This window comes from Falco peregrinus, chromosome Z, assembly GCF_023634155.1.
Source record: "Falco peregrinus isolate bFalPer1 chromosome Z, bFalPer1.pri, whole genome shotgun sequence".
NCBI classification, from domain to species: Eukaryota; Metazoa; Chordata; class Aves; order Falconiformes; family Falconidae; genus Falco; species Falco peregrinus.
The window spans coordinates 50,406,597-50,422,138 of record NC_073739.1 but is presented as its reverse complement, the minus strand read 5'-3'; the positions used below and the strand labels follow the sequence as shown (position 1 = coordinate 50,422,138).

The 15,542-nt window shown below is 35.6% G+C and overlaps 1 protein-coding gene across 1 annotated transcript in view; it reads left to right on the top strand.

Moving 5' to 3' along the window:
* Positions 1-15,542, top strand: part of CCDC171 (coiled-coil domain containing 171) — a 149,081-nt gene that overhangs the window by 77,376 nt on the left and 56,163 nt on the right. Inside the window, 1 exon segment of the mRNA XM_055790981.1 lies at positions 13,175-13,320. Coding sequence (XP_055646956.1) covers positions 13,175-13,320 — 146 coding nt within the window.

Here is a 15,542-nt window from a genome sequence, read left to right as displayed (position 1 = left end):
TACTTTTTTAGCCACATACTTACCCTGGAAAATAATTTCAATTATTTATACAATTTCTTTTACTAATACCATTGAACACACTTGCAAGTCAGTTTTATAGTTTGCTATTCCGCAAATGATGTGGTATCTTCACTTATACAGAAAAGTTAAAAGACCTCACTTACATAAGGAAGACCAAGTGATTTTCATGCTTCTCAAATAGAAGAGCAAAGGTTACAGTCAGTATATGAACAGAAATGGGGTTTGGATTTTTTTTTTCAAGTCTCTTGACATCCTATGTTGGAAAGGTCATCAGAATTAGAGCTCACTGAAGGATACTGTTGATTCCCAAAAATTTGCTTGCCATTTTGTCAAGTAATGGCATTTTTATGTATTGCCTGGTTAAGTTGAGGGCTGTTCTTTAAAGAAAGCAGTGTAGCTGATTACCATTAGCATCTAACTTAATAGAGACTTTGTATTAATCAAGCTTAGCATGTTAAAGAGAAGCAAGCTCCCCTCTGAATAGTTTAGAAACTAAAATTCATAATTCATTAATTTTCTTTTTTTTTTAGTTTCTATACTCTCTGTTCTGAACACCTAAATAATTTATGAAGTAGGTAAGGATGGATTAGCATTGCCATCTGCCCTATTGTTAGTCACAAGAGGTCATATGTTTTCTTATCACAATAAATTACAGGTTAAACAGTTTTGTCATGTGTTTCAGTTTGGGTTAACACTATTTGTAAAGTAAGCCTCCTTGTTCTTGTTCTGTTACATAACTTCCACTACTGATAACTTATTAGCTAGATAGTCTTCAGATAGTTAGGTCAAGTAAAGACTTGCCCTGGAGCTGGTCATCTGTGCTTTCTTGTTTAAAGATTGCAATGCATTCATTGTACATTAAACTTAGGTGTATGGGAAGGGGTAGTATTCCCAAGCTTCCTTCTAGTAGCTGCTGTCTTTACATAATAAGAGATGGACTGGACCTGAGAGCTGCTTTTCACAGAAGGAAAAAGAAGGTGACTGTGGCCGAGTCTGCAGACCGTTACTCAGCCTGTGCTTCAGATACCTAAACTTAAAATTCACTTTAAATTTCTCTCATCTGTGGTTTGTCCATGGTGTGAGTTTGTTTCATTGTCTTACTGTCTTCATTATTATCTTATTGTTTTTAAAATTACAAACTTGAGCATTAAATCTTCTCTTGGAGATCAATAATTGTACTCCATTCTGTTTAGCACTTTGAAAGCAGCTCTTTCTGTTGTGCATGGCTCTCCTGGCTTTGCTTCTCTGGTTAGTCTCCAAGATTCAGGATCCAAGGGTTGCCCTGTTTGGTTTCTATTTTAAAGATCACTTCATTAGGAATATTGATCCCTGCATTTCCTCGCTGAACTACCTTATTTCCAGCCAGGTTGTTAGTTAGGTCTGTGTATTTCCTTTGTTCTGTGCCTAGAACATTCATCAGTATCAGCATGAATAGTCTGGAGGGACTGAGGTCAGTACATGGCCTTTGGAAAGTATTGTATTTGCTCTGTAGTCATCAATGAGGCAACTAAGCAACTAACATCCAAGTTGCTGAAGGTCTGCGTTAACTTTTCTGGAAAATATGTAAGTAATGAGCAAAATAGAAGAAAGAAAAAAAGTTAAAAATTGTGGTTATGAACTAGTAATGTGTTTGCATTAACATGAAATTCAGTACAACAGTTCAAAATTTTCCAGTATCAGTCACACATAATTTAATTAGAAGCTCTTGTTTTGAAAAGATACTGACATTACCTTTGTGTTAGTTTCATTACTCAGCAGTTGCTCTTTTGTCCAATTTTGCAAGTTGAATGTCAGTAATAGTTTATTGTAATGTGAACAATTTTAAGATTTCATGTTGGAAATCGAACATGTATTCATACCAAGAGAATGTTTTTTGTTATTTTTTAAATTATCTTGCTGCACAATATTTTATTGGTTAGTGGTAAAAATATTGTTCAAGCTTTTTTTGTCAGGCAAATTGTTTACTATCTTGGTATAGTAAGAAAGTAATAAAATAATATCCAAAACTGATTCTGCTTTACATTGAGAGAAAAGTGAAAGGAATTGTCAGTTTATTACATTTATGTTCAAACTAGTCAGTTGTAAACATCGTTTATCTAATAAGAAAAGACAACCCTATGTTAGGAAAATTTGTATTTAATTTTTAATGTGTTGAAGAGTTTAAGATAACTGAGGAAGATGCTTTCAGTGTTGTAACAATTTGGGTGTAATTTAAACACTGAGGGAGAGCAATGGAGTAAGTCATGATTACATAACATCACTTTTGTTAATCTGAAAGCTAATTATGACCAGGAGTTAATTTCCAGGTAAGAATAGGTTTTCCCTTCTATAGAAAATAACGGAGTAAATTTGATCATGCTAGTCTTAATTCAGTAGTCTGATTTCAACAGTCATTTTACTAATCATGCACTGAAGTGTCCTTCTGCTGTTAGTTTCCGGAGGAAGGCAAGTAACCAAGACAGGCAGAATTGTGCCCAGGAATAATGAAACCAATGTGGAAACAAGTCAATAATTTGGACTGCATGTTACTTCTCAACAGATGGCTAAGACCTTGAGGTTTTGGTCAAATATATTAATGACTGCAGAGAGTGTAGAATACTGTAGTTATAATTTTACAGTGTAGTAATGTTGCCTGTTTCAGAGGATGCTTTTTATCTTGAGCATTTGCTGCGCCATGCTAGTAAAAAAGAAGAAATTCTCACATTCTATCAAAGATTAAATAAAAAGGAAAACTTTAACAAAGTAATTGCATGAACCAGAGGATTTTTATTGTCTTTTAAAAGTAACTTCCAATATTTTCTACGTATTCAATTTGCAGGAACTGTTTGCCTTCCTTGGGGGAAGGGGAGAATAAATGGAACAATATTGGGATCTGAAAGCTTAATGGTCTTATTGCTTCATCATAATTATACTAATAAACACTTTTGTCCATGACCTTGGAATTTATAGTGCAGTGAAAGATTTATTGACATGTAATTTGGAAGAAAAATGGGATTATTGTGTAATTACAGTGTGTGGTTATTAAGCATATGTACTTACATACCATTTATCTGTGTTATTTCAAGACCTTCAGCTATGTTTCAGTTTCCACTCAAAAATTCAGAAAGCCTTCTTGGTAAATTCAGTGCCTGGGAGATCTTTGTTATATTATTGGGTCCACTACAAAGTAACTTTGTTGCCTTGAAATGTGCAGAGGGGATCAATAGCTTTTTAAAACAGCATGTGATGTTTTTAAAGGAATGTTCTAAATGCCGTTTTTACTAGTAGTTTAGGTATCAATGTGTAGGACTTTCTGCTCTACAGGTTCTTCATATACAAGTCCTTCATACACAGATTTACTTCTTGCTGCTGTTTATCAAGGGTATCTCTAGGTCCTCGTGGTTTTTTTCATATTGGAATATAATTCAGTATGTATCTAACTCACATAAGGCTAAAGCAAGAGATGCATTCCTTTACGCTTTGGTCCCCTTTGTAATTCTATGTAGCTTTGGCTTGTAGCAGCCATGCCTCATCTTTCACATAATTTGTTTTTTTTTTTTTTTTTTAATTTAATTTAGCACTCCATTTTCATTAGGTATTCAATGATTTTTTCAACAAGTTTTTTCAAAACTTGTACCACTTTCAGTTTCCAAAATCTATAGCTATGCTATCTTCTTTTAATGATGAAAAGCATGGAACCTGTTCAACACTGTAGCAAGGTAACAAACTCCAAACAGAAATTTTTTTTGTTGCTTAAATTTTTCTGTTGACTTTGACATTATATATTTATGAAAAACTTACTGAAGTTCTTATTGCCACATGAGTCTCTTTACTGTCTCAGAAGAACTTTAAAAAAATATTTTAAAACTTTCCAGCTAAAGTAAACCCACCTTGTTTATTGTTGTCCATCTGTCATCATCCCCCCTGCCCCCATCTCCCCAGGAATAATACAATAAGTAGTAAAGTAATTTAAAAATTAGGAATTTCAGATTCTCAATTCCAAGTGACAGTCCCAAGATTTTATTTATAAATAGTACTGCATTGTCAAGCAAGGAAATGTCTCAGGTGTGAGAATGAAGAAATAATTGTTCTTAAAAAAGTTTATGATAATTTACCAAAATAATTGGTTGTGTAGTATCACCCAGTGTGTTTGATAAGAAGGCGTGTTTATTACTGTTGCTTCTGTAGGTAAATGAAGCAGGCAATTTTCCAAGTTCTGTACTGTCATGGTCCCATTTTGTCTTATACTTCAGAAGCATACCAAAAGTGAAGAATATGAATTCAGTTTAACAGTTGCAGTGATTTATCGCTGTCAGTCTCCTTCAGGATCTGTGTGTGGCATGCTCAGAAAAACATTTTTTCTTTAAGGTTTGTGCTCTCAGTTAGTATTTGGTATGACACAAAGCATATCCAGAGGGAAGGGAGACACCCAATCAATATGCCTTCATAGCACTTTGATCTCCTTGCTGAATATTGGTATGTAATGTATCTTTGATGCTTTTTCCACAGAATGATTTAGAAGTGGCCTTTTATATTAGTTAAATTTCGTTTTACTGTATCTGTACTTTCTACTAAGAGGACTGGTCTCCAGTTTTTAATGAAGAGAGGGATAGGGGTGACCTGTATAAAAGAATAGACCTTTCAGTATGAAATTACATATTTATCAATTCATTCTTATTTTATGGAGGTTTAAAGAGTAAAATGGATAAAGAGAATCATGTATGCGTCTCTTCCCCCTGCAGATACTTCATGCAGCAGGATGTGGTTGGCATAATACTAAAATAAAATATGCATACACTAAACAGCATTTGGAGCTGTCTGTAGAAACACATATACCTGAATACAAATGTACGGTTTGGTCAGAACTCTTCTGAAGGAGAATGGAATGTTTCAATGTAGACTGTATAAAGTGATAAATCTGCTGAAGCCCACATTAATGTTAGTGCCATGTTAAAATAAATTTGTCCAATTTATTAGTTAAAGAAAATTAAAAACTCTTGCTGAAGAAAGATCAAAACTTTAGGTGGCATAAACTGACATACATGACGTTGTCCGTAACTGTTTAGTATGGTCGCTCATACTAAAGTGCAAGTTTCTGGTGGAATTGTGCAGCAGCCTCTTCCAAGAAACTGCTGCAGAGTGACCAGAAGCACTAAAACAACTGGGACCACCAGTATATTGAGGTCATAGACAGTGTTATTTTCTTACTCAGAACTGAGCCTTAAGTTCTATTTAGAAAATGTCTTGAAACTGTTCTGGAGACTCTTAGGATTCCCATCTCTTTGAATCAGTGTCTGAAGTAAAGACATACAGCCAGTGTACCATAATACTAGTTTCTTAAATTTAGTTCTGAAGGAGAATGCTGTGTGATTTAACCTGTCCCTGCTGACTTTTTAGTCTGTGTCCAGATTCCCACTGACTTCAAATTGTATACCTTTCAAAATAAACAATGGGAATGAAATTGCAGTTATTTAATTTGTAAGTAATACTTCATTGTCATTGTTAATAATTTCATTGCTGTTGTTTCTCCTTCTTTCTGAATTAACTAACTGTTACAATTTAGAAATATTCCAAACAAATCGAGTGATGCAGATTCAGTGGAAGAGTATTTTTTTGAAACTTGAAATAGTCTATTCCTGGGCTTAGAAATGTTACTGATAATGCAAGATCATTAAGACCAGTAGGACATGATCAGAGACAGATGGTTTGAACCCAGTTTACTGATAATGAAATGCAAGAAACTGATGCAATATGTTGTGTCATCATATTTCTATATTTCTGTATATGTACATGTGATATAGTAGTGCTTGTAAGGCATAGTAAAGATGAAGTCTAAAGTTTGTATCTATCTTCTGCACTGTGATAACGTGCACAGTTAGATAATGTATAGCAAAATTAGGCAACAGCTATTGAAGATGCTTGTTTATAGCAGAGAGCAGTATTACAGAGCAGCATTGGAATTTCCCTGTAAAGTTAGGTGCCTCACATACAGGTATGTGAGAGAGTTATGAACAGTCCTTTTTTGCAGTACCAGGTATAAACCATCTTTTTGAAATGTTGGAACTGTAACAAGTATAAGGCTGGGAGTATTGTCAGGGTAAAAAGTGTAACAGTGAAAAAAACAGGATTATTTCTTTTCTGTGGTGCTTAAGTAACTGATGTAAAGGTGTGAGTGATACTACCAAAGCACAGAAAAACTGCCGCTCCTGCGGGGCTGGATCTTGTCTAGTCTGCAGTTGTGCAGCGTTAGGTGTTGTGGTGGGAGAGGAATTAACTTTTCTAGGGAGAAGAAAGAAACATCAGGCCTGGGGTAGCATGTCAGAGGTGAATGAGGAGTGAATGACTCATGCCACCATGCATGTGATTCCGAAAATTTATTCTTACTTAATGTCAAGGGGTTTTCTAATACACTTGAAAACTTACAGTGATAAAGCTTGAGTTTTTCTAGAATTGTCTTTATTCCATAAAGGTGGTATAATCCTTCTCTGTGGCTTTCTAGTAATACTAATGTAATTCACTTGGCTCAGAAGATAATAGAAGTTTTTTATTATCATGTGCATAAATTCTATTACATACTTTTAACATTTCCTAAAATATTGTTTAAAAGTAGGGCTTAATTATTATCTCTGGTCAGATCAGTGTTTGTCTGGAAGGCCCAGTGTATCTTGGTATTTCAAAGGGTTTCCTTCAGCTTTTTTCAACTTCTATTTCTCTTCAAATGCAGCAGTGTACCTGGCTAATACATTTTAACACCGATGCTTTTGTTTGCTGATGTGAGCAGTCTATAAGGATCTAGCCTATGTGGGAGCAGTTTATATTTTGTGATTACTTATATAACAACTTTCAAAGTTTTGTTTACTTTTACTTACATTGAAGCTGAGTGACCTGTGAACATAGGTTGTATCTTCTGGAAGAAGTGTGGAATTATTCAAGAATAGGTACAATGTTTAAATTAATAAGCTCTTTTAATTGACAGTAACTTTAAAGCATGCACAGCTCATTGACTTTATAAAGCATTTTCAGTCATCCTTTGCTGAACACCTTGAGTTAATGCAATTGAAAAATGCATTCCTTTCTTGTTGATCAGAATAGATTTTTCTCTTGAGAAATAGGCATTGTAACACAGAGATATACTAAACCTAGCTTTAAGTCTTTGAGGTACTGTAATCCAGCCCGAACCACTGCAGGTAAAATGCTTGTGGTACCTAAACTTGCTTTGGTGTCTGAGAGCTGTGCTTCAGTCAATAAATGGACTGTTGTCTAGACACACATGGGTAATGCTATTCACTTTCACAATGTGAGGGCCTACCATTTCAAATGACTTTTGTAAGAAAAATCTCTTGCAAGGTGGATTTTCCCCATCTAATCTATTTAGTGACTCTTGAATAAATTGTTATTGAAAAGTTACTTAATACTTAGATTCTAGATCTTGGTAGAGTAACTGTATCACGGCTGCTTTTTGGGCTACCTCCACCATCACTTAACTTACAATTGCCTTTAGATGATTGCTTGTCTTTTTTTTTTTTTTTTTTATTCTACTGATTTGGCTAAAGCGTTCTGGTATTAGCATAGTTTGTGCTTCCAGTATCATGAGGGTTTCTTACATAAAAAAATTACAAGCAATTGCTTTTGACATTGTGTCAGAAATGTGAGAGTATGTCTGCACGTATCCCTTATTCCTTAGTATTTTCTTGGTTATTTATGAAAATAATTGTGCTGTTCTGCATAGTAGACCCACTTCTGGTCTGTGACCTCACTACACAGAGCACTTTCAGAGACATGAAGTCTGCACCATTTTGCACCTAGTTAGGTACACCGTTGATCTGTAAGCCATGTTTAACTGCTTCCATGCTACATTGCATACTTCAGAGAAGTCATCAGGTATTTTCTTTCTGATTGCCAGCATATGAAAAGATTGCTGCTGTCAGGATGAGAGTCCAGTAGCAAAGAGGTTAAAAAAAATCACTGCTTTTTCTACAAAGCAGGTATAGCTCATTCAGATGTCCTTTTGAGTACTCATATTCTTTTTTTTTTTTTTTCTAGAGAAGTTTAAAGAGCATGTGAAAGCATTTGTTATTGAAGGGATGTCGTGGGTGGTCAGCCTCAGGTTAGCTCAGCTTCACAAGAGCCCAGAAGCCCCATGGAGCTCATTTCAGACTGTTCTAAGACACTACTGCAGCCATGGTGAAACTCACAGTGAATCCAGATATAGTATGTTGATATTGCAGATTGGTTTCCAGTTGAGAAGTGTAAATCCATCTTATTTGTTGACATAGGTCTAAATATATGTCTTAAATGTATTGGTTTTTTTCTAACATATTGATGAGAAGTCTCAGTTATGGGTGGGGTTTTCTGGCCACAGAACTTTTTCCCCTGAGATTTTTTAATCTTCCATTTTTATAGAAGTTTCATTTTAAGTTGTTCTTGGTAAGTAAGAATTCTTTTCAGAAGACATCTGTGGAAATTCAGCAGTATGGTTTGAGCTAATGTAGTTTGGTTTGCATTGGAGTCATGCAGACTAAAAATACAATTGACATTAACTATTGGTGTAACTTCTTGTACCTTTTGGATTTGGACCTTTTGAAGACGCAAGACTTCTTTATCTTTCTGTATGCTGTGTTTTGAGGGGCACTCGGAGACCATCCTGAAGATTATATTTGCCAACAGGGATAATGAGGAGTGTGTTTCAAGTGGTGGAGGAATGGATGCTGGCTAAACTATGTATTATTTTTTCATTGTGGAATTTTATTAGTTATGTGTATAGGACAAATTTCAGGATGTTTTCAGTGTACAGCTCTTTTTAAAAGTAATGTTTTGCATATAAATGGAAAAATGTACCTATAAAACTTCATCCTGAAAGTGAAATCTTTAATTTCACAAATTAGTTCATAATACACATAGTGCAGTTTATTTGCGTATCTTGTAGTGCTGTGTTGTGGTTGTGTAATTTAAATCTGATTTAGTAAGCAGTTCGATATATGCTTAGTTGATCTTGGAAAATATGCTCTCAGTATAAATGTGTCGCACATGTTTTGCAGGGATTTAAACTGTATGACTGTCATCATTTGTCTGGAATGATTGACCATCTGTTACCTTTTGAATAGAGTGCTTTTTTGTCTGTAAAGAATGACAGTGTTAAACTTCAATTTATTTTTGTAACCAGTTTTGAAGAGATTCCTCACTGCAAAGCCTAATCTTGTTAACTCTCTCTGTGGAAGGACCCAGCCAACAGACATCCAATGAGATTTTTCTTCGGTGCTATCAGTTACTTGCTGTTCTCTCCAACAAATGTTTTTTCATGCTCAGTTTATGGGGGGTGGGGGTGGGGTGGGGCAGGGGCGGGAAAAGCCTAAATTTAAAGTATCTCTAAAGGGAACTCCTAAGGTTCTGATGAAAACTCAACTGATCTGTGAGATTTTGGTGGAGTGTAGAGGAAGGAGTGCACTGATGTCTGAATTAGCACCTGAATGCCTAAACATCTGAACGAAACAGGTAACTGACAGTTTATAGAATGTCAGTAAATTGGAGTTTGGCTTCTAAGTTGGTTCAGAATCACTTGTGCTTGAAAGTGAAAGCTCAGCATCTTCACAGAACTATGTGCAGACATAGTAGGTTTTTAAAACCTTCATTCTTATCATATTTAGCCTCAACTTTCTAATGGTTGTAATTGTCCACAGAAAACATTTAAAGATAAATGTATTATCAGGTTTTGAAATTTTCTTATTTTTGTAAATACTCAGACCTGGGGGGCAAAATAAGGGCTATATTGTGGATTAAGTGAAATATCTCAAGGCTGTGCTTTTCTGATAACTGAACCTGAAGTGACCTTTCTCAGACACAATTACAGAGCTGTATGTTTTTCCTTTAATTTCATCAGGGGTTTAATTAGTATACAAATAAAATTTCCCTTATCTTCCTTTCTACCTAATTGGCTTGTCTTAGCTTATATATGAAGAATGTGAAAATGGGCTGTAATTAGGGTGACCGTGTTAACCTTTTTTTCTCAAAAGTACTGTTGCCTAAAGGCCTCAAGGCCTAAAACCAGTGCTTTGGATTATTGCTTTGCAATCACTATGGCTCTCCCATAGGTTTTCTCATGAGCAGAAGGGCTTTGGGTGCTGCAGGTTCCCACTGCTTAACGGGATCTTCATTCTTCTCCCCACTAAATGTTTATTGATTATCTCACTGCTCCACACTCAGCCTCCAACAACTTAATATCAGGTGACAGTCAGGAGAGTTCTCCAAGTAATTAGAGTAGAGCATTGAGGGAACAATTAGGAGCAGAGTTATTAAACTTGATTTATCCTATTCTCTCCTGAACACTTTCTTGGATATCAGAACATCACACTTTCACAATCAACCCTGGCTGAGAAATTAGTGGCTAACCTGCTGCTTATCATTGTTGCCTTGCTGCCTTGCGGCACACCCTCTTGGTTTCAGTCACTCAGCTGGAAATATTAGAGTCCATAAAGTTTATCAAGGGTTTTAATTAGATCAATCTGAAGAAGGAAAAAAGAGAGGCTTAGCAGCCATTACTTTAGAATGCTCCACACTGTAGTTGAGCAATTTCCAAGGCTTGGCTTTAACCCACAGTAGCAAGGAGCTTCAAGTGAATGCTGAACTACTTTTCAGAGTGCTAAAATCAGTTTACGTTTTGCCTGGATATTCCATTATTATTGATAGGTAAATTCTGAGTCCTTTGGAGTTTTCTGTAAATAACAGTGAAAGACTTGTATGTAATAAAGCAGCTGTTCAGTGAGATACTTGATTTAATCGCTTGTATATTGCTTCGTCACTAGCTAGTGTAGATTGCTGGCTGTGCCTCTGAAAGAGTTTAGGCTTCATGCTTTCATGCCTTTTATTGCCTCATTAATTGCAATTGGTAAGCAAGATTAGTTAGCGGTTCCCGTAAGATTTTGACAGCTAGAGGGTCTCTTCACCATTTGTGGTCAGTGATGAAACCTTTATGTGGGAGCAGACAACTCTTCAGCCTCTGTAGAATGATAGCTAGCTAATGAAAATGAAATAAATGTGCATAATATTTCTATTGTCCTGTCTGTCATCACTCTTTTAGACCACAAGCATCTTGGAGCTAGACTCTGTTCCAGCAGTCTCTACATCTGAAGTTGCTTGCATCAAAATACTAGCAGAATTATGTATTCTGTATTGTCCAGAGCTCAGACCTGTGGCTGCATCTTAAAAACAGATTTTCCAGTCAGATGGGAAAGTGGAGTGGACAGAGCATTGTCACCAGAGACAATAGTTCTCTGTTCAATAAATTTTGTTTGCCAAAAGATGGGAAAAGGAGTGGTGGGGTGGGGTGGGAGCGGGTGGGGAGTGGGCAGGGGGACAGGACAGGGGACAGGACAAGGACAACTCGACTCTTGTTTCCAAAGCTGTTCCCTCAGTGCTGACTTAGCCTAAAACAAACAGTAAACACAGTAAATGGAAGAAGGTAATATTCTTTGTTCTTAAATTAAAAGACAACTCTGTTTATCCTTGCTAATCCACATCAGGGTTTTTTGGAAAAAACTTTTCTGAAAATCTGACAATTCACAAATTCATCTCTTCAGGCAAAGCTTTGATAGCTGCTAGTGGCATTAGGGTAGAATTTCTGAAAGCAACACTTTAGTTTTGGATATCTTTATGCTAATAATGCAGTGGAAGAATGAGATCTGTGCATTTCTCTTTTCTTAGATGAAAAATAGCATTCTTCATTGAAAATAATGACATGAGAGGCAGAAGAGAGTTATTCAACCTGCATTAATTTGAGCAAGACAAATATTAACATTTCTGAGAGGTAGAGTTTCTTAAATAAACTCCTGATTTTTTTTTTTTTTTTTTTTTTTTTTTTTCTTACCACGGTGATTAATCTCAGCCTGGATTTTGTAAATTGCTGAACAGGGAGTTTGGGTAGTGGTGCTGTACCTTCGATCCAATCACACTGTTGAAATAACGGGTTGCTTTTTTGTCTTCAGGACAGTTTGAAGAAAACATATGCCAATCCACAGATTTCAGTTTATTTTGCAGGTTTATGCAGTGTTATTGTGTTCTTTGTTATTTTAGGGAATTTTTCTCTAGCATACTGTTTCTTGAAGTGCCTTTGACTCTTGGCTAGGCCTGCAGCTTTTTCAGGTTAGTTGAGTTTTCTAAATTTCCATCAGCGTTTTGTATATACTGTTCTTAATACATATCTGCAGCATAATATATGTTCTTCGTGTTCTACATTCAGGTCAAGTACTCCTGAGTACAAATTATGCAGCGCATTCTTAGAACTTAAGCAGAAAATATATCTATAAATCTTAAAAACAAGGTGCAAGAGCTCAGTCTTGCAACTGTGCAGCCTTCTGTATCCTTCTGTCTTGGTTTAGAATCGCTCAGGGAATTTGCATTTTGTAAAAGAATGTGTATTAGCCACAAATTATAATTTCTTTCTAAAAAGGCAATTAACAGCTGTAAGTAATATACACATTTAACAAACTATGAAATCACATTATTAATACTCCAGTCTATAAAAGTATTGATTTATCCCAGCAGAAAGGAGTAGCAACTAGCTGTGTTCTGTATTAATTAGTTTTGTGTGCTATTTGTCATCTATTGGATTAATCTGAATTGATTTAAAGCATGTTGTGTTACTTCTAAGCTGGAGAGAAACATTAAAAAAATATACATGTAGTATTTTGCATATTGGAAAACTTACAATAAAATAGTGAAAGCTCCACAAAATAGTGATTTATTCTTAGCAAGAATTACAGCAAAACTATGCTTAATGCACTAACAAGAATGTTAGGTTCTTTTTTTAATCCTGAAATTTCTGAATAACGGAGAGTATTTAAATAAATGCTACTTCGTTTATTCCCTTTCTTTACTTGTGAATTCTTTTCTTTAGTTTTCATTTTAAATTAAGTTTTGAGAGTATTTTGTTACATACGTTCTGTTGATCAACAAATCACTTTATTTTATAAAACATACTTGTACATAGGAAATATACTAAAACGGGGGCGTGTGTCCTGAGTTGTAATGTTTTTGCTGGAGAATTCATAAAACCTTAGTATGTAATGGTCCAAATCTACTTCACAGTCAGTCTGTTTTCCACTTTGTTTAATAGCCTGTGGCATAAATTGAAGTTAATTATTTGGGCTGACAAGTAACTCTGCTTTCTGTCTGCTTGCAGAGACTCTCCAAGGCAGAGACAGAGCTGAGAAGAAAAGATCAATCTCTGCGTCAGCTCAATAGACTTCTTGCCCAGCTGGAGCAGGACAAGCGTGGACTGAAAGAGAGCATCCGTGATGCAGAGAGTGCCCTCTGCATGGCAGCGAAGTGAGCGCTGGGACCTTGGGGAGATCACTTAAAACAGACAAAAGATCAATTCTTACTTTCATGCACAGGGTTTTAGCCCTGGCTAATGTAATGCTGGAAAACAAAAGTACATCTGTCTCTCTTTGAAATTCAGTGATAGTCTTCTAAAAAGAAAACTGTTAGTTCAAGATACTAGATGCTATGTTTTCTGTAGTTAGCCCATCGTAGTGCTTTAAATTTTGGGTCCTGAAATAGCATGGGCATTTTTTTTTTTTTTTGCCAATTAGTGATGTGACAACCATCTTTTTGGCAGATCTCTAGTGCTCTGTTTATTTAAGAAATGATTGCTTGTTTTTTTTATTTCCATGTCACTTTTTATAGAGAGATAAAATTTGTTTATAATAAATACAGAATGGGCTGAAACCCATTTTGGACCTAGTCTATCTGTGGATAGATCTTACAGCTGGTTTCAGAGAGTTTTGGATTTGACGTAAAACCCGTGCCTTTTTATACCATTACCTGGAGTGTGGAAGGAAATGTGTTCAGGGACCAATCGTGAAAAGATTGGTAGTCAAAAGATGTTCCATTGACTTGAATGAGATTACTACTATCCTTTTACAGTCATAAATTCAGATAACACAGTCTGCAAAGATTTATCTTTTTATCCATTACACTTATTGTAGCACATACTTTGAATATTGTTGGTCCATGGCTAAGATTTACAGTAAGTTTAATTTAAAATTAAAATTTCTCATTATGCCTGGGATACATTTGACCTCTGAAGAACAATAGCTTGGAAGCTTTAAGGGTTTTATGCACAAGTGAAATAATATAATTCATATAGTTACCAGTGAAATGTTTAATTAATGCTAATTAAAATGATAAATCTTATTTGTTATGAGTGTATTAATCCAGATGTCACCTGAAGAAGGGTTTGTTCTGGAAAGCTTGCCCCTTTTCACCCTGCCCGAACCTGTTTTATGCACTCTAGTAAAGGTCATTGCCTGTGGCCCTTCGTATATTCAGAAGAGGTTATTTTAATGTGAAGTGGTTTTAAAACTGCCTTTATTTCTGTGTATAGAAGTTGAGTATTGACAAAGAAAAAACCCATACCATTTATTGTTCTACCAAGTCTTCATAACAAATGTCTTTTTTTTTCCTCTTCGGAAATATAAGCAAAATAGGTGAAATACACTTTACTTTTGTCCAGAAAATCTTATTTTAATGCCTTTTCCTTAACCTGAGTGGTTATAAGGAATAAATGGGTGTCTTTCAAGTTTTTTCATAATCTTTTGTACATCTTCAAAGGATAGCAAGATAGCTGGCTCATTCTGAGAATGGCTGTCTTGATTTTCTTGCAGTGGTTGCCAGCAGTTCTGTTCCACTTTCCTCCAGAGTAGGAAGCAGTATTAATAAAAGTGTCTGTTAGTGAACTTGACAGAAATTTAGTAGCCTTTTGTCATTTTTCTGCTATACAGAAATCCCCTACGAAACCTTCACCCCAGCTATTGTATAAAAAATGATGTAAAGCATGTTCCTCGTGCCTGAACTACATTTCTGGATAATAATCCCAGAGAATACTTCTATGATCCAATTCCAATTTCCCTTACACGTGTAGCAGTTGATGAATATATGAAATACAGTGAACTAAATGTGGATCCTGGCATGTAGAGGTGCAATAGATTAATTTTTAAAGCTATTTTCCTAGGTGCTATAAATAAATATTACCAGATTCGATTTGAAGATGTTTTTTAAGGTAATAAATCTACCATAGTCAGAGGTCTTTCTGTTCACAAAAATAAGAACCTGGGAACCACCTATTAACCTGGATCCAAAATTCCATCTAAAGATACTTTCCTTTTTATGGTGAGCATTTGAGAGTATGCGAGGAAAAGACTGGCTTTTCTGTCAGTAACTAACTGAAATTAATGGTGTTGAACTGGCTCTCTAGAACTGACTTCACCCAGAGAAATAGCAGTCCCTACATAAATGAGGCCAACAGAGAAGGTGAACAGCATGTTCCTATCAATCTAGTCCAAAGAAAGGCAGGAGAAAAGAGAAAAATCTCTGACAGCTTTACTAGGAGTGTAAAAGCCAGTCCTACTTTTAGGGTCAACTTTTGGTATTTGCTGCTAGGGTCGTATGAATCAAAAAATGAAGAAGCAGCAGTTATTCCAGGCAGAATGCCATGGTTTTGACTGCAGAAAAGGAGACTGAGGGGAGACCTTATAGCTCTCTAGAAC